Source organism: Sesamum indicum, linkage group LG12, assembly GCF_026168435.1.
Source record: "Sesamum indicum cultivar Baizhima isolate 11 linkage group LG12, ASM2616843v1, whole genome shotgun sequence".
Classification (NCBI taxonomy): Eukaryota; Viridiplantae; Streptophyta; class Magnoliopsida; order Lamiales; family Pedaliaceae; genus Sesamum; species Sesamum indicum.
In genome coordinates, this window is record NC_142668.1 from 12,416,395 (window position 1) to 12,434,676 (window position 18,282).

General features: G+C 34.1%; 3 protein-coding genes, 1 long non-coding RNA gene and 1 other non-coding gene across 8 annotated transcripts; 2 read left to right on the forward strand and 3 right to left on the reverse strand.

Moving 5' to 3' along the window:
* Positions 1-140: 140 nt before the first annotated feature.
* On the reverse strand, positions 141-213 carry TRNAF-GAA (transfer RNA phenylalanine (anticodon GAA)). The gene has a single exon. It is a non-coding gene; the product is annotated as a tRNA-Phe (tRNA).
* A 91-nt stretch (positions 214-304) lies between these two features.
* LOC105174774 (uncharacterized) lies at positions 305-3,590 on the forward strand. Of its 4 annotated transcripts, none has more exons than XM_020698262.2 (6): positions 305-538; positions 932-996; positions 1,115-1,144; positions 1,250-2,084; positions 2,258-2,315; positions 2,400-2,539. In XM_020698262.2, the coding sequence occupies exons 1-6, from the start codon at positions 422-424 to the stop codon at positions 2,405-2,407; spliced, it is 1,113 nt and encodes a 370-aa protein (XP_020553921.1). In that variant the 5' UTR covers positions 305-421; the 3' UTR covers positions 2,408-2,539. The 4 variants fall into 4 exon arrangements, with proteins under 4 accessions (XP_020553921.1, XP_011095263.1, XP_020553920.1 ...); XM_011096961.3 differs by lacking the exon at positions 2,258-2,315 and adding an exon at positions 3,391-3,590 and having other exon boundaries at positions 309-538; positions 2,400-2,669; XM_020698261.2 differs by lacking the exon at positions 2,258-2,315 and adding an exon at positions 3,391-3,590 and having other exon boundaries at positions 324-555; positions 2,400-2,669.
* LOC148784865 (uncharacterized) lies at positions 3,036-4,112 on the reverse strand. The gene is made up of 3 exons (XR_016062998.1): positions 3,973-4,112; positions 3,584-3,715; positions 3,036-3,472 (listed from the first exon to the last, which is right to left on the reverse strand). It is a non-coding gene; the product is annotated as an uncharacterized LOC148784865 (long non-coding RNA).
* A 2,385-nt stretch (positions 4,113-6,497) lies between these two features.
* CNGC4 (cyclic nucleotide-gated cation channel 4) lies at positions 6,498-12,565 on the forward strand. The gene is made up of 7 exons (XM_011096962.3): positions 6,498-7,227; positions 9,593-9,808; positions 10,799-11,112; positions 11,209-11,317; positions 11,407-11,643; positions 11,734-11,820; positions 11,902-12,565. Exons 1-7 carry the CDS (start codon positions 6,697-6,699, stop codon positions 12,415-12,417), a joined length of 2,010 nt encoding a protein of 669 aa, XP_011095264.1. The 5' UTR covers positions 6,498-6,696; the 3' UTR covers positions 12,418-12,565.
* A 3,336-nt stretch (positions 12,566-15,901) lies between these two features.
* On the reverse strand, positions 15,902-16,664 carry LOC105174776 (Dynein light chain type 1 family protein). The gene is made up of 2 exons (XM_011096964.3): positions 16,389-16,664; positions 15,902-16,284 (listed from the first exon to the last, which is right to left on the reverse strand). Exons 1-2 carry the CDS (start codon positions 16,524-16,526, stop codon positions 16,087-16,089), a joined length of 336 nt encoding a protein of 111 aa, XP_011095266.1. The 5' UTR covers positions 16,527-16,664; the 3' UTR covers positions 15,902-16,086.
* Positions 16,665-18,282: the final 1,618 nt, after the last annotated feature.

Here is an 18,282-nt window from a genome sequence, read left to right on the forward strand (position 1 = left end):
TGATTCTGTCAAACAGAAAAGTAAGAACAGGAAGAGGGGTGGGTCCCATCCAATTTCCAGTGTAATTCTTGTCAGGCCTAAACCCGTATCCATGGTAAAATTAGAAAAAAGGGGGTGAAAAAGGGAAAAAAAAGTAAAAATGCGGTGAGCGTGGATCGAACACGCGACCTTCAGATCTTCAGTCTGACGCTCTCCCAACTGAGCTATCCCCGCATCGATGTACAGAGACGGAGACCTTTTAATTGAATATCAAGATCAATCCAAAGGTTTTGGAGCCAAAACCCCATACTCGACAGTATAATAGTGTAGTTGCCGTATCAGATGATTCAAATGTATGAGATTCAAAATCAACCTTTCCATTTTCTCGTGATGATTAAATCTTGAGTTTCGATGAATAAATCCGCTAAATAAAGAACAAAAAATGAGTTTGACAAAGAAGGCTCCGAAACAACTTTCCGCTGCCACAACGAATGCCAAGAAAGTTTTTGAGAATCTCCCAAGGAAGAGCAGGGAGCCCGTTAATCAATGGGCGATTTTGGTAAATTGTCGACTTCGGTATTGTGTTCCTTTGATTTAATTGGCTTCTCATTGCGACTGCTTGATCTTTATGGGGTTTTTGTAATCTTTTTTCATTTGCTTTTTTTATGTCTTACCAGGATTTTGATTTTGATTTTCTGGGTGTACTTTTATTCAGATACTAATGATTTGTATAGAAACGTGCTAGTGTATTTGTTAGACTTCTTTTGGCCTCCAACTTCACTAATTTCCTTGTTGCAGTGTCCTTAGTCAACGATCTAATGTTTCCTTTTTCCGAAGGAAACCACATTTTTTTCGATTTGTGTGTGTGTTTGCGCATTTCTGTATTTGGTGCTTTTTTTGTTTGAGTATCTGCATTACTATTGATACTGTCCTATGTTGATTATAAATGCAGGATGAAATAGAAGCTCCTATGTGGGCGGATCTTGCTCTGGAATGCGATTCCACTGACGAGGACAAGTGAGCAATCGTGCTACTTAACTCGAAATCCATCCGCAATTTTTTGTTGGAATCAATTTACTTTGCGGTTCAGTATCATATATTGTCTGACTGCATGGCTTGAATACATTTATTGCAGGGATGATGAGTGGTTCCATGTAAGCCATCCGTAAGCATCTGACATTGTTTCAGCTATATTGGATACAATTTGGAATTTTGGGTTAGGTTACCTGGTTAAAGTTTTTCGGTCTGATTAAATTGGCTGCATTTTCAGGTTCCATCAATGTTCTGCCAAACAGTTGATATCTAAGTTGTCAAATTCTGTGGAGTGTGGCATGATTTTTGATCTCCTGGGATCATCTTCTCCAAAGCTTCCACCATCAGTCTCAAAATCAAGAGGCAAAGATTATAAGAGTGGGAAGCACGAGCCAGTAGTTTGTGGTTTTACCTTAAACAAGCAAAATGTGTCCAAAAGTTGGAGTAGCAGGTCTTTGCCTATAGATGCAGGATCTGGAAAAGCTATAACAAAAAAGGCATTCGATGGAAAAGTAAAGGATCACCCAAAATATAAGCCTGATCCAGTTGGTGAACGCACCTTACCTGTTACTACTACAGATGCTTTTACTAAATCAGTGTCTAGTTCTACTGATGAAAAAACCTCTATTAAGTCTGTAGCTTTTGGAGGAGGGAGCAACTCAACTAGCACAATTACATCAGACACCGCAGGCTGGAACCTCATTAAGGCTTCCAGTCAGTCATTTGGGGCCACTAGTAGGTCATTGTTAAATCTTAGAGATAGCCTTCGGAAAAGTTATGTTACAAGACAAGCATCTAGGGTTGTGATTAAAGGTGTGAATCAGTCAGAAGGTCAGAATTCTTCTTCAAGTAAATCAAGTGTTAGGTCCTCTCTGCAACCTGGGTGTGCTGGGATGAACAAGGTGGGAACAAATATGGATAAAATGCCGGATAGCAGAAATAGCACCACAATGATTCAACTTCCAACTAACAAAGTAAATCGCAGAAATGCATACAAGGCACCTGCTGCCGAAGCTTGGAGTATCAGTTTTGAATCTAATTTGATCATCAACAGAGAATCCAGTAAAACAATGGTGAGAACTTGCAATGAGTTGATAATCTTTAAGTGTGTTAGCTTAGCTGCAGTGAAGTCAATTCTGCTAATAATTAAAGCTGGTCTTTAAGTGCTTTAATATTTTTTCCCCCTGAAATGAATGTTATATCACCAAAGTGAATCTTGATCTTTTGAGGGGTATATGTCACATAGGTGGGAAAGGAATGCATATCACTTAACAAATATGCCGTCTTTGCTCTCCTTGCAGAAGGTTATTGGTCATAATTTTTCAGCTGCAGATATCATATAGGAACAGGATATAATTTTTGTAACTTGTAACATCTGTGCGTTTCAGGGTCATAAGAAACATGGAGAAGGTTGTATTACTAAGAGAGTTAATAAATGCATTCTCCCGGCTACAGCTAAGAATTCTAGTAGAGCAAGAGGAGTCAACCACACCAGTAAAACTGTAAATAGTGGTAAAGAAAACCAGTCTCGGAAAATGGCTTTGGGTATAAAATCAAGTATGATGTTGAAGGAAGCTGAAGGTCCACTGGAAGCTCCAAAGTTTGTGAAGAGGAAAGTACATCAGAAAAGTGACAGAACCAAATTGGTTGGCCAAAGGGTATTGTCTTTGCTTTTATGTTATTGTGCTGTTCGTATGTTTTTACTTAAGTACATAATACATGAACTTCCATAGATGTTAATGCTTGAATTCGGATTATAGCACTTAGCATACTTTTTCTTTTCTTCACATTTGCATTTCATGTTTTAATTTCCTTAGGAATTCACTTTCGGTTTATGAGGATCCCTAGTGAATAGTAAATGAGAATGGTCTGTAGAAGATAGTGGCGAACTTCTAGTCAATAGTTAGTCTTCGTGAGTTCTCAGTAGCTTGAATATATCAAGGTGTTCATGGTGAACTATAAACCACAATGCAGGTTGTTCATGTTATATGAAATATGGCTAGGCAATTCTAAACTCTAATCTTGATTGCCATATCAGAATCCTTGATCTATAGCTAACTTTTCTACAATATCAGCTTTTTCTCCTTTTCCATTTTGCTATATACTCTGGCTTGTGATCAACTTGTCCTTGGCAGTTTTTCTGTGGCTTTTGAAAATTTAGTTTCTCCATGAATTATGCCTTCGCAAAATCAGTGGTTTAGACCCAATTTTTCATGTTTTATTGTTGCATGCTACATTTTGATAGCCAATTTAGTTTGAACTAGACATAATTGATCTTGATCCCATTCTTGATATATTCAACTCATTCCACATAACTGAGATTTTTATCATATTTGTTGGCCACAAATGTATTCACAATCTAATGTCTCCTGTTTACAGGAAAACTCCAGTAATGGAACTAAAGTGAAGAATTCCATTCGAGTGGTTGAGACAGTCCACTTCCGGTAGCTGTCAGCATAATCTGTATGCATATTCAATATTGTTAAAACCCTGTATCCTTTTTCCAAGCCGCTATAGGAATTACAGTAAATGCTTTACCTGTGAGGCCTTATTTTATAGAAAAAGAACTTACATGATCAGTTATTTGAATCTCCCATCTTTCTTTTTCCTTCAGTAGGTTCTGTTTTTGCATTATACCCAAAGCATTTTTCAGGGCAGCCTGGAAATCCTCATACAGTTGCCTGATTGGACCCAGAACCCTTCTCTGCGAAAAAGTATTACATGTGATCTCAGTTATAAGTAATTATTGTGTCTTTTCGTTCCTGGAAAATAATACCAAAGTCATCCTTATTGATACTGATACAAAGGTGTTACTCATTCTACAGAAACTAGGGCAGGGCATCGGGGTCCCCCACGGTTCGTCCTATACTTTCTTGCTACCTTGGAGGCATTTGGTTAAATCAGCTTTTTGATTTTGGGCGCCAGAATTGATAGAAAGATTGAGTGGTTTGAAGCTCTTACCCCCAAAAACTAAAGAATCTTTCTGGACCATCCATAAATCCGAGCAAAATAGCCATAGGAAAAACCCTTATGTGTTCTTTCTCCTGTTGTCCTATTCCCTGTTCTTACCTTTAACTGAACGTTGTTCAAAATACCAGTCATCGTACTGGCAGAAGAGCGAAAGAAAAATGACAAGAACGTAAACAAAAACTCATGAAAAATGCAGGTCTAGTTTGTTTCTCAATAGTGCTCCACTATGTTAAGAAAGCTATGTAATTCTTGGATGGACTATCAATTCTAGCAGTTAGTCTTTGGTTCAGAATTTCTCGATGAAGGTCTTACCACTCCTCTTATCATCGAGATGTGATACGTGGACACTGGACAGGGCCAAAGACCCAAGAAAACCGGTTATATTGGAGCAGTGACTTCAGTGGTAAGTGTGACTACCAGAGGGGTAAATTTCGTAGATTAATTGATTGCCTTTAGACGATTTTAACCGTGGCTTGCCTCAAGACCTCCTGGGAATGCATTGATAGTTGTGTGGTAAGAATTTTAAGAAGTTGCTAATTTAGTTGAATTTTTTGAGGACACAAATGTTATTCTTGTCCTGAGGTGAAAACTGACATCTTCACAAGGAAACTGCGAATAAAAGGGGAAGTTAAAACCGGTGGGCCTTCCTTTCTGTCTTCTCTTGGTACAGTACATTCTTGTCATTTTGCTTCAGTTTTGTACAATTGATAAATCTGATCAACGATTGAGAGTATAGGAAAATAATTTAGAAAACTAGACATATATAGTAAATTCCCAAGAAGCCCATAAAATATGTGATTAGAATCGACAGTACAACTAGAAATACGGATAGAAATTCATATTAAGTTGTTATTGGAAATGCTGTTGAATTAGCATTGGGAGAGATATGGTCATTATTTTAATAGCAATTCATTAACATAATTCAGTAAGTTCAAATTCAAAGGTTGAATTAATACATCTACTAGTGGTACACGGCAAACTCAACCCGTGGACAAAAATTATTTAAAATTATAAATAACTAATACTTTTATTAATAAATGGATAGTCAATCATGAAATAGTGGCTTCAAATTTCAAAAGTCGAGCAAGTTTGAGGGATATTTTAATAAATATACTAAAGAAAGTTGAAATTATTATTGTGACCAAATTTTATTGAATGGAAGGAATGAATTGAAAGTTAAATTTGGATATTAAAATATTTGCTCAACTACAGAGTTCTCTTTTATAAGATTATATATAATAATTAATAACTCAAGTCAGCAAATACGTCCAGACCTCTTTTATAAGATTATAGATAATAATAAATAACTCAAATAAGCAAATATGTTGAGACGAACAAATAAATAGACATAAAATTAGATATACAGTCACAATTTTGCGGGTTGATGGAGCAAGGACGGTCATTATCTTGTGTTGGGTGTTTGTTTGAAACAGAAGACACATAGTTCCATTTTCAAACGACTCTTGATGGAGGTGAGTTGTCGTTGTTTGCTCATTTTTCAGCTGGTATATGTATACAACAAACATATATGGATAATTATTTACTTTCCTTAACTTGTATATAATAATTAAAAAAAGAAAAAAGGGAAAATGAAAGAATAATTGGTAGACTAAAGAACAAAAACGACGAAATTGCATGGAAACTGTGTTGTTCGAACTTATTTGAGAATAAGACCCCTTTTGCCTTGGCATCTCTCTCCTCACTCCTCCCCTAATCAAACTTTTTGCTTCTACTCTATGTCTGTCCTTTTCTTCCTTGCTATTTTCCCAAATTACCCTTATCCCCTCCATATGATTCTCATATTGTATGTATATCTAAAAAAGAATGGAAGATATGATAATTTGGATTAGGATATTAAGGTGTAGGCATAGGAGATGTAGTCATTCATATTTATGCAGAAGAAGTTGACAAAGTAGGGTTGGTTGGGCGTCCTTCTCAACTCATATTCCCTCCAAATCAACATTCATCTTCAACTATATATCATTTTAGCAACCCAAATATGATGTGTAATAATTTCCCCATCATCACTTCCACACACACACAAACTCTCTCTCTCTCTCTCTCTCTCTCTATATATATATATATATATATAATGTTCTTAATTGGGGAAATTATAAAAGTAGCTATAGTCCTTCCGTAATTTGCAGAATTAGTAATGCTTCAATAATCCTTCACTTGCACTATAAAACTATTTGCCCTTTGTTTTTTAACTATTTTTATTTTTATTATTACAGTGAGAGAATAGGAGAAAAAAAAATTGAAATGGAGAGAGAAAAAAAGAAAATAGGTAAAATCCACCGCAAGCCAAAAACATCACATCGGACCGACCCTCTTCTACTACTATAAATTCAAACTATTTTTATTCTTTTGTTGTATATTAAAATCACCCCAAATTATCTTTGGGTTATAATTTAATATTAATAAGCAGTTCCATCACAATTTCTGCTCAAATAATCTCTACTTTATTATTATTATTATTGTTATTGTCGTCGTCTATACTTTATTATTAAATAATTAGAGATAGATATAAGAGGGAGGGCATTGTAGTCATTGAATGTGGAGGGTCTCCCTTCCATTCCATTCCATGCCCGCATATCTGCAATTATATGCGTCTTCATCTCTACCACTGCACTCTTTCCAAACAGACAACTCCCCAACACTTTCATTCATCACCAGCCTACCTACCTACTTTTCCCTTTTCCACCCTAATTATCGATGCCGAATCACGACCAAGAACGGCTTCACCACAACTACAATGACACTGATTCTTCTTCCCAAGAAGAAGAAGAGGAGGAGGAGGAGGAGGAAGAAGAAAATCCCGACGACTGCAAGAGCCTGTACGGCGGTTGTGGGAAGCGGCGCCGCCTAGGGTGGTTCTGGGGTAAGGTTTTGGACCCTAGGGCATCGTGGGTGCAGGAATGGAACAGAATATTCCTCTTGGGATGCGCGGCGGGGCTATTCGTGGACCCCCTCTTCTTCTACGCCCTCTCCGTAAGCGACAATTTCATGTGTGTGTTTGTTGACGGGTGGTTCGCCGTCACCGTCACGGTTCTCCGCTGCATGACCGACGCCCTGCACCTTTGGAACATGTGGCTACAGTTGAAGATGAACCGGCGCCCCCACTACCCCAACGGCGAGAGGGTGCATGATGGCAGCAGCGCCACAGCACGCGCTGTCGCCTTGAAGTACTTAAAGTCGAAGAAGGGTTTCTTTTTTGATCTCTTCGTCATCCTTCCGTTGCCTCAGGTGAGACATATATACACATTATTATTCTTTGATTGAATTTGCAGAAATTACAGATATAAATTTAGAAAAATAATAAAGAATTGTATATATGAATGAATGGAGATAGGTAGAGGAATTAATTAGGTCGAAATCAGGAGCGAGAGGGAGAGGAGTGAGGAGGAATGTGCCAAAAGAAGATGCATGTCATGTAAATTGTTTGTATGCATGCAGGGGTAAATGCTTGCTAGCCTCACCATCCATACAGACCTACACTTACATCTTAGTACAAATCGCATGTGATCATGTGTGTCAGTCTCTGTCTCTCTCTCTCTCTCTCTCTGTTTGTGGTAATATATATATATATATATATATATACATATATAGAATCAAATTATTTCAACAGGATTGAAATAGATGAAAATCATATTTGTGGCGTGTCTTCATCTTAATAATTCTTGGAGACATTGTGAATTTTATTTATTCATTATTCTTCATGATGATGATTTATGTATTTATTTCCTTTTGCTGAATCATGATCATCATGATTTCTTGGTCAAGTTTAGAATTATCAGTTCTATCTCTCTTTTTTTTTTATATATATATATATATTTTTTTTTTCTTTTCTTGTTTCTGTTTGTGATATCATTGGAGTTAAAATCAGAAAATTAGAATTGGCAAATTGAACTCCCACCTTTTAAGTATTTCAAGTAATAATATTTAACTTTTATTATTGTAATTGTTTTTAATCATTGTCATCATTACTATACATTAATTGTTGATACGTTAATTAATGTTACCATATAAAATCACATTATAACTTAAAAACTTTTACTATATCTAGCTTATTCTGATATATAAAAAGAAAAACAATATATGCTTCACATTATGATATATTATTGATGCACTTTGTGACTCGAGGTATTATTCGCTCTAATTTCGTATGAATTTAACAAGTTTGTTCTCTTTTTAGCAAGGTGGTCAAAATGCACTGTGAGGCGAGCTGGACTAACCCAACCCAAAATCGAATTGAACCAATAAAAATATGAGCAGGTTCAGCCCAGACTCACTTGAGATCGGGCTAGTACCAAGAATCAATACCTTGGACCAGGCTTGTTGGCCCTTTTTTCTTTTTTTAATATTCATTATATATTATTAACTATTATTTTTCTATATATAAATTTTTATGTGCTTTAATTTATATTTTAAAAGATAATTATAAATTTAAGTAATTATTATTTATAAGAAGACCTCAATATTATAAAAAGAAAATAAATTAAACAAGTACATTCCAGCCTGATGCTACCTGGTTTGGGCTTGGTCGGGCCTCAATCGGACCGGTCCATGGTTGGGATTGAGTTTAAAAATGGACCCAATTGAAGCCTAAGACCAACCATGAACAATAATGGGTTGGTCTTGGGCCGGGCCTTTTCAAGCTGGTCCATATTGGTCCTAGGCCGACTAGACCCACTGTGCACCTTTGAGCAAGGTGCCTTTTTAGGACAAATCTGTTAAGCTCATAAAAAGTACGAGCGGACAATACTTCGCGCAACTAGGCTCTGATCGAATCGCAAGATGCATCAATTACAAAGTCATTATTTAATTTTCTATTGGGATATAGTAACTATTATTGAAGTTTAAATATGATAATCCATAATAATATTTACTATTACTAATAAAAACTAACACAAATCAGGATAAAAATGGAAGCAAAAGTTCTAAAATCACTAGAACGTACACTATATATGAACTTAAAACATAATTTGTAACTTAATTCTTGTATACCTTAAATAGATCTAGACGTATTTATTTAGGCATCTTAATTGGTGGTTAACTCAACTCATACTCACCCTATTTTCAATTTTTTTTCTGTAGAAAATTGATGTTGGTGTATATTGTGTTATACTTGAATTAAATTACAATTTTAATTTTATAAGTATGGGATGATAATTTTAGTCCAATATGAGTTCATTTTGATAATATTATTCTATAATTTAAAAGTTTCGCACATTGTGAATAAAAATAGTCAAAAATGTGCACGTGACTAGTTTAAATGAGTACACTTTTCTGGTCATTTTAGCAAATTCTACAACTTTTGTGCTTAATGTATAAAATTTTAAAATTATAGGACAATAATACAAGAATGAATTCGTACAGGATTAAAATCGCAACCACCCAATCTCGTATATATATGTGTGCACTTTTTAAGTAGACATAATATAATCGATATTTTTTTTTAAAAAAAAAAGATTGTGTAAAATGCGATGCTAGATAATTTGACATAAAATATCTGAATCAGAACAATAAAGTATTTTGAATTATTATTGTATGTTGAAAGAATGGACAAAAACATTGGTACGTGTACGTATTTACGAAACGGAATGTGCAGATTGTAATGTGGGTGGTAATCCCGAGGCTGTTAGAGAAAGGATCAACGACGGTGGTGATGACGGTGTTGCTGATTATGTTTCTGTTCCAATACTTGCCCAAAATCTACCACTCCGTCTGTCTGCTCCGCCGCATGCAGAATCTCTCCGGCTATATTTTCGGCACCGTTTGGTGGGGCATTGCTCTCAACATGATTGCCTATTTCGTGGCATCCCATGTAAGCGCAACTCCTCACTCATTCAATTCCTGTTTTTGTATAGCTCGTAATTAATGTTTGCGTGATTTTGTGCGGCTGACGGTATTGGAGCTGTATATATACCTACCAAAATCATCTCTTGGACAAATTAATCACAACACCTGTACTTGATGTGAATTAAAAAAAAAAACAAAGGATAGAACTGTTGTTGGTGATAATTAATCCCCAGTTTTGTCCTTAATTAAGTTTACTATGATTAATGATTGTCGTCCCCTAGAAATTGAAAGAAATAAAACCATTTCCTTTTGTGGGTGGGGTGGGGTAGGGCGGGGGTTTGGCAATTAAGGACATTATCTACTTGTTTTTGATTGAGGTTTAATCATTTATTTCATACCATGTGGAACTTGATTAGCTGCATGAAACTCATGTCGGCTCCTTTCTTTCAATTATGAAGTAATGAAACACTCAGAAATTTGTCTCATAACAAATGTTGTGATTGACTTTTTTTTCCTTTTTTAACATAATACATTGGATCAAATAGGTTTTAAATATTCACATAATTAAATTTGAAGATTGAATTAAATTAAATATGTTTTTTTATTATGGTTAATTATTATGATTAAAAGTAAAAGATTAAGAAATATTAATTAATCATGGCACCAGTGTGAAAGACTATTAATCATTGTTTCTGCAAAATATTTGCTATAGCAAAAAATTGTAACAAATTATTTGATCATAGATGAAACTATATTGAATGATGGTAATTTTAGTGATATTGGAATTGAATTTGACAATTTAGGCCAATAATTTAGAAAAAATGGCATGTTAAAAACAAAATTCCACCAGAATTGCAATTTTCCCTCAACATATATGAATCTCGTAAGTTACTGTTACTCCATGCATCGGTCAACCCATATTGAATCAAATGATAACGTAACTATACTCCTCTGATTGATCATACTTATTGAACGCGAATCAAACGGCACTAATTTAATCTGTAAAATTTGTTAGGCTGTGGGAGCATGCTGGTACCTGCTAGGCATACAAAGGGCTGCAAAATGCTTGAAGCAACAGTGCATAATGTCAACGGGCTGCAACATGAGAATGATGGCCTGCCAAGAATCAATATACTATGGAACAAAAGATCTAATCAGAGACAGACCACGATTTGTATGGGGCGAGAACAAAACCGCAAGAGCGACTTGCTTGGAAAATTATGACAATTTCGATTACGGAGCTTACAAATGGACTGTTCAGCTTGTGACCAATGACAATCGTTTGGAGAAAATACTGTTTCCCATCTTCTGGGGCCTCATGACTCTAAGGTACGATGTTGTCTGTGAACTTCACAGGGGAAAACACTAGTTATTTCTTTGAGATGAAAGCATTTGATCAGCATGCAAAATTTGTGAATGGAACAGTACTTTTGGGAACTTGGAGAGCACAACTGATTGGTTGGAGGTAGTTTTCATCATCATTGTGCTGACCACTGGACTCCTGCTTGTTACAATGTTAATTGGTAACATTAAGGTAATTAGTAATTGTTTTGATGAAATTTATATAACATTCTTGATTTATGTAAATATGTGATGATGATCATAATACATGAGTTGTGTCAGGTGTTCTTGCATGCTACTACTTCAAAGAAACAGGCGATGCAATTGAAGATGAGGAATATAGAGTGGTGGATGAGAAAACGGCGGTTGCCTCAAGCGTTCCGGCAGAGAGTGCGGAACTATGAGAGGCAGCGTTGGGCAGCAATGCGGGGAGTTGATGAGTGTGAGATGACGCGAAATCTGCCTGAAGGGCTAAGACGGGATATCAAGTATCATCTCTGTTTGGATTTGGTCAGGCAGGTAAATGATCAACCGATCATAGCTAAACCTTGTTGTTTTCGTTTTCAGCAAAATCGTGTATGTTTTACGTGTATCTGCATCTTCTTTCAGGTACCTCTGTTCCAGCACATGGATAACCTTGTCCTGGAGAATATTTGTGACCGTGTCAAGTCCCTCATTTTCACAAAGGGAGAAACAGTGAGTACAAGCCACAGAAATCTGATAAATTTTCTTCTCATTTCAATTATATAAATTCAATTAAATCTTCTTGTTTGAAAGATAACAAGAGAAGGTGATCCAGTGCAAAGAATGCTGTTCATAGTTAGAGGACATCTCCAGAGCAGCCAAGTCCTGCGGGACGGGGTGAAGAGTTGCTGCATGTTAGGCCCTGGAAATTTTAGTGGAGACGAGCTCCTCTCGTGGTGCCTCAGGCGACCCTTTGTCGAAAGGCTTCCGCCCTCTTCATCCACACTAGTAACTCTGGAAACTACAGAAGCTTTCGGGCTAGAAGCAGAGGACGTTAAGTACGTAACTCAGCACTTTCGGTATACTTTTGTGAACGAAAAAGTGAAGAGGAGCGCCCGGTATTACTCGCCTGGATGGCGGACGTGGGCGGCTGTGGCAATTCAGTTGGCGTGGAGAAGGTATAGGCATCGATTGACGCTCACATCGTTGTCGTTTATTCGGCCGCGGCGGCCGTTGTCGAGGTGCTCTTCCCTTGGAGAAGACAGGCTCAGGCTTTATACTGCTTTGCTGACTTCTCCAAAGCCTAACCAGGATGATTTTGATTTCTGAGTACATTAATCTTTTCATATATATATATAGGTATGTGAGTTTCACGCATTCTGTAGCATCTTTTGTGTGGGATATAGCTGCTGTTTGATGTATGGAATAAAGTCTTGTATTTATTACTAAGTTTGAAGGGTGTAGCTATTTTTGACAAGGATTCGTGTTGCAGAGTGCCCCGCATCCGCATGTTGCTCAAATCCAAATCCCCACGTCTTGTCTAAAACTGGTTCTCACAGTTTTCTACTTTTTTTTTTAAAGGAAAAATCAGTGTAGAATCGACTTCTAAAAGGATGATGATTGTAATTTCAAGAAGACAGTTGTACACTCGCTTTACTTTTTTTTAAAAAAAAACAGAAGATTGTCTGAATCGTTTCAGCCAATGCGATAATGCGTACTATTAAAAGAAATCTCAAAGCACACTATTTTTATAATTTTTTTTTATTTACCTTTTTCAAATAACTTTGCCCACTCCCCATGAGCAACATCCCCAGCCCCGCCGGTCTGCCACTTCCGGGACCCAATTGTCTTGGCCAAGGTTCAAATTCTAGTGCGAATCGAGGAATCACTCTTAATCATCTCTGAGAAAAGGAAAAAGAAAAAAAGAAGTTATTTTATCGTTTTGAATTCATCCTTAATAGGTGAAACTGATCCTCATAACTATAAGGTTAAGGGTCCAAATCTTAATATTAATTTTTATATGTTAATAATAATTATTGATTAGTTATAAATATTTGATATTGGTAATCGCTATGTTGATTGCTATAATTAATATTTACTTCGATTTATAATGTAATTTCAGTTGATCTATTAAAAAAAAAAGAAGAAGATATATTGCCCTATTATCAAATTCTTAATTTAACATTTTGGCCGAATGCAATCTGATTTGAACAAATTTTGTAAATAGTTAAGAAAGAAGGCACCAAATGCCTTATCTCAACAAATAATGCAGAACCGTGCATTATCAAGAATTTTAAGTGTGGTTTGTTTGAAATTTCAAGTTTATCTCAAACACATATGTAGTTAGATATTTTTGTCAATTTTCTTGGAGTTTATTCACATAATGTTTATTATTATTATTTGAAGCGTATGAACTATCATTAATTAAAATAATCATAATCAACAATATTATATAAATGAAATTTAAACAATATTGACTATTATAATATAAAATATCTACTATACAATAGGACAACATCTCACGTTACCACGTATATAGCAGGATTCGAATCCATGATCTCAATTTCGCCAATTGAACTAGGCCTAATTCACATTAACATAAATGTTATTCATTATATATATGGTGTTGGTATGTTAACTGTTTAATCATCCCTTCCAAAAATATATCAGCTTTACATTAAGAAAATGTAAACTCAACAATAGTGAGCTAAAATCAGTAGCAGAATTGAAGTTATGAAATTAGCAATTTCAGTTTAAATGTGTCCGAAATGATTATAGCAATAAAAGTATCTATTTTCTATGACGAAATATCAAAAGACGTGCATTATTAGGCATTGTATTAGGAATTTCATGATACTTTCATAATTACTAAAAGAAACTTTCAATAAATTCTTATGAATAGTATTTCTTCTCCACCTTAATTATGTGTCTTATTATCAAATTGATCATCTTAATTTAATATTTTAGCCACATGCGATATGATTTGCCCATATTTCAAATATAGCATCAAGAAGCTGCACTGCACACTCTTTGCACAAACTGTGCAATATAAGAACAGTATGGTTTGTAAGAAATTTTAAGTTTATTTTAGAGATGTAGATAAAGGCAACTTACAAGAACTTTAATTTGAGCTTTCCAAAATTACGATGAATATTTTTTATTTTGTTGGAATTAATTTCGCGCTGCAAGTCTATCAGGTTAGAGGTAACCTACAAGAACAATCATGTATGTCTTTCCCCCACTACGACGAGTAACCTTTTTTTCTTTTTAAAAAAAAAAATTAAATAGGGGTTGGAAGAATTTGAATTCCTTACTTTGAATCTATCAATACGAAGGCAACTTATAAGAACTTTAATCTGCATCTTCTCAAAACTAAGTCGACTACTTTTCAATTGTAAGCTCAATATATAATATACTTAAGTACTGCTCGAGTTGTAATTTTGTTTACAAGGAATGAAATAATATGACATATCGCACAGAGCGCATTCAAACTTACTTTTGCAATTTTTTATTCTTAGGTAAAACGATAAATATTCGAATCTTATAAATTGAACGACTCATCATGTATAATTAATTATTGATCTCTTATTATATTTCAATTGTAAAAGAGAATAAATAAATAATGTATAATTGGCAATTCTGCATAAATGGCAAAAACATGCTATCCGAAGTACCTACATTTTATCTTTCTTAGAATTAGGAGGACATATTATGATTATCTAAGTACACCTTGTTATAGAGATCCATATTTTCTTATACTACTTACAATACTACATAATTTTCAGATTTGTGCATTATAAATATTTTGTAAGAGTATGATTTGCACAAATTTTCAAGTTCAGGATAATATAAATATGCAGTTTAATGATTACATCAATTTTGTTTGGCGTTGTTGATATAAATGTTATTATATATTAGGTATTAGAGTCTTAATATGTTGTTGATACGTTTATTCTTATATTATTTTTTTATTTGAAAAATGTGTTGTGAAAAAATCGAGTTATATTAAGTGAATGTAAACCCAACAGTCAATTAATATAAATGTTAATAGACAAAGTAAACTTCATTACTAAGAGACAAAGTGAGTGCATTAGCATTTTAAACAAATAGTACTCGTGCATTATTTGAGTTTGTTTTAATAATATATATATATATATATATATATATATATTGAAATAGTAATCATATACATGATCATAATTTTGATAAACTTAACAATACATTAATAAGATTAAGAATAATAAGCAAATTATAATAACTTATGTAAACATATATATCGCACTAACTCATACAAAATGAGATAAATATTTATACATTCAATAGAATTAGAACCCATAATTAATTAATTCAAATTTATTCATAGAAATTTAACTTTAACCACTCGGTTAAAACATCATTGATAGTTTAACAAATTTATTTGAATGGTAATTCTTATTGTTCGCGTTATGTGTCACATGGTGGCGAAAGTATCTTTTACTATAAACATATCATGGTTCTTAATTACCAACGTGCGGATTTATTGGTAATTTTTCATTAAAAACCTCTAAGCCACAAATATGTCAAAAAAAAAAAAATCTTACTTACCAAAAAGGGTTACGTGTGAAATAAGTTTCACTCCAATTTTGTAATATAATGCAATGTCATAAAATATAATTTTGAAACACACACTCGCGAGTGTGAAGGCAACTTACATGAACTCTAATTTATGAGATTTTCAAAACCACGATAATTATATATTCTTTATTTTGTAGAAACTTCTCGCTTAAAAATTTATCTACTTGAACAATATTTACGTAGATCTAATTTAACAATATTAACAAGGAGGAGATGTTTATAATTTTGCCAAAATTTTTAAGAGGGATTATTTTAATTACCCCCAAAAGTTAAGCATAACATTGAAATAATGATGAATAGTATAAAAATTTGCGACAAAAAACCTAAACTTTTTATATATAGAGCAATTTTACTAATTTATAAAGGGAAAATAGAGAAAAAGGCTCAGAGATCTATGCTCTTCAAAGGTGGGAAGTGGCCATCATCTTCCTCACCTTCTTGTCCTGTTGAACCCCTGAATAGCAAAATCGCGAGGCTGCCAACGCAAAAATGGATAAAACATCCGTAGCAATGCGTCACAAACGATCCAAAATCCGTTCCAACAATACACTGCCAGCCCGGTCCGTAGACCCTATCAAATTCCTGTCATTAACAACACAAATTCAACTAAAAAAATGATGGTGGGCATGTGATTGATTAGCACTCAAATTTAGGTTCACGACAAAAGTAAAAAGAAGAATTATTACCTTCTTGATGAACTGGGCTATTTCAGTGGCGTCAGTGACATCAAAGTCGTCAAGTGCCTTAGCTGCCAAATCAAGTGCATCTTGTTGCATAGTTTGCAGCATATCTGTCTCACCAATCACTGCCTTGCCTTCCAGCATACTTGAGAAACTATCAAGATGATAATGATCAGAAATTCTGTATGCAAATTTCTCTTGACTTTGTGATCTTGGTATATCCTCAGCAGGTTATGGGGACTATTGTATATGTAGGAGGTGGTGGTTAAGCCACCAATGTGGGGATTCCATTTATGTGGTGCCCAAACTTTGTCCATATGATGCTTTGGCATCATTCCAAATGGCTATTCCTTTTCTCTTTTAATTACATACATAGTCCCTCTAGTTTTAAAAGATTTGGTATTCACCCGTATCCTCTAATTTGGTTATTTCTGCGGACAAAAACATCCTTTCATATTTCTCAGATCTGGATGTTTTGATATTGTTTTAAGTTGATGTTTGATTTGGTTGATTACTTAGTGGTCCATGGTTAACTTGGATTGAAAAAGTTCATTCTTAAAAAATCTCAACCGTTCAAATTGTAAGCATTTTACATAAATGTTCATGCTTAGATTTTGTTTAATGTCAATCGAAATTAATATTTAAACAAACATAAAAATTTAAAACAATATAAATGAATATATGTAAAAATATATATATTATATATAGTTAATAATTATATATATATATATATAGCGAGAGAGAGAGAGAACAATCAGAAGAGGGGCGAGGCGGAGGGGCCGGTGACGGAGACGGCACGAAGAAGGAAGGGGAATGCAGGCGACGAGGAGGGAGAAGGGGATGGGCGGTGGGTGGACAGGGATTGATTTTTTTGTTTATTAAAAATAAAAATATATATTATATAAATAAGTATATTTATTTTTTAATAAATATTTGTATATATTATACATTAGATATATAGTATATTATATAAAAAATAACATTTTTTAAGAAGCAAAAAAAAGATGCAGAATTTGAAGATGAGTGAGTGGACGGCCCATATCAGGATAAATTGCTTTAATTTAAAACATGCAAAAAGAATAATATATGATTTGAATAAATGAATAATTTAGAGATTATCCATATGACACGAGAAACATGCAATTTTGGTAGGTGGGTGTATAAAGAATTTGTGATGGGGAAAATTGTAAAAAGACAAAAGGGGATTCCTGATCCCTCTTTATCCACGCCACGCGGCTATTTTCTCGTGGACACCCAATTTATGTAATGACCAACACCCCTCCTATCCTTCCCTCTCAGCCTTAAATGAAAAGGGCAAAAGCTGCTGCCTAAATATAAGGACAGAATTCATCAATTCTTTCCTCATGTTTGTGGGTTGCCCCCACATTTTTAAATTATTACATTGTCACCCCTCCTCATTCAGATACTTTTTACTTCACTTTTTAAAAAAGTTATATTTATTTTGACTTCATGTGATACGGAAAAATACCAAAAAATTTTTATAAAAATTTAAATATAAAAAATTATCCCTATATTATGAATAATGAATCACACAGACCCTGAACACTCTGGACCTATTTTTTTAAGGAATAATGACTAAAATGTCCCTATTAGTCAACCTAAGCCTATTAAAATATACCTATAATATATAAGAATTATTTAAAAAAATTATATAGAAAAAATATATAATTAGAATTATTAGTTAATATCTCATATTTTAATTTAAATGATATTAAAATATAATATTATAGTTTATATTATCTGAAAAGAAGCTTAATCAATAATTTAATATATTTTCACAATTATTTATAATGAATATTTAATATAATGCGTATGAAATTTAAGTAAAGATAAAATTTGGAATATAAATCCAATCCACACCTTCTCCTTGAGTATGTTT

Bases quoted from the DNA above. Each gene is read 5' to 3' on its own strand.
- LOC105174774 (XM_011096961.3), top strand. From the start codon at position 422: ATGAGTTTGACAAAGAAGGCTCCGAAACAACTTTCCGCTGCCACAACG. The intron at 539-931 runs GTAAATTGTCGA...TTATAAATGCAG, and splicing joins TTAATCAATGGGCGATTTTG to GATGAAATAGAAGCTCCTAT. The intron at 2,670-3,390 runs GTATTGTCTTTG...TCCTGTTTACAG, and splicing joins CCAAATTGGTTGGCCAAAGG to GAAAACTCCAGTAATGGAAC.
- LOC105174776 (XM_011096964.3), bottom strand. From the start codon at position 16,526: ATGCTGGAAGGCAAGGCAGTGATTGGTGAGACAGATATGCTGCAAACT. The intron at 16,285-16,388 runs GTAATAATTCTT...TGTTAATGACAG, and splicing joins TAGCCCAGTTCATCAAGAAG to GAATTTGATAGGGTCTACGG.
- CNGC4 (XM_011096962.3), top strand. From the start codon at position 6,697: ATGCCGAATCACGACCAAGAACGGCTTCACCACAACTACAATGACACT. The intron at 11,318-11,406 runs GTAATTAGTAAT...GAGTTGTGTCAG, and splicing joins TGTTAATTGGTAACATTAAG to GTGTTCTTGCATGCTACTAC. The intron at 11,821-11,901 runs GTGAGTACAAGC...CTTGTTTGAAAG, and splicing joins TTTTCACAAAGGGAGAAACA to ATAACAAGAGAAGGTGATCC.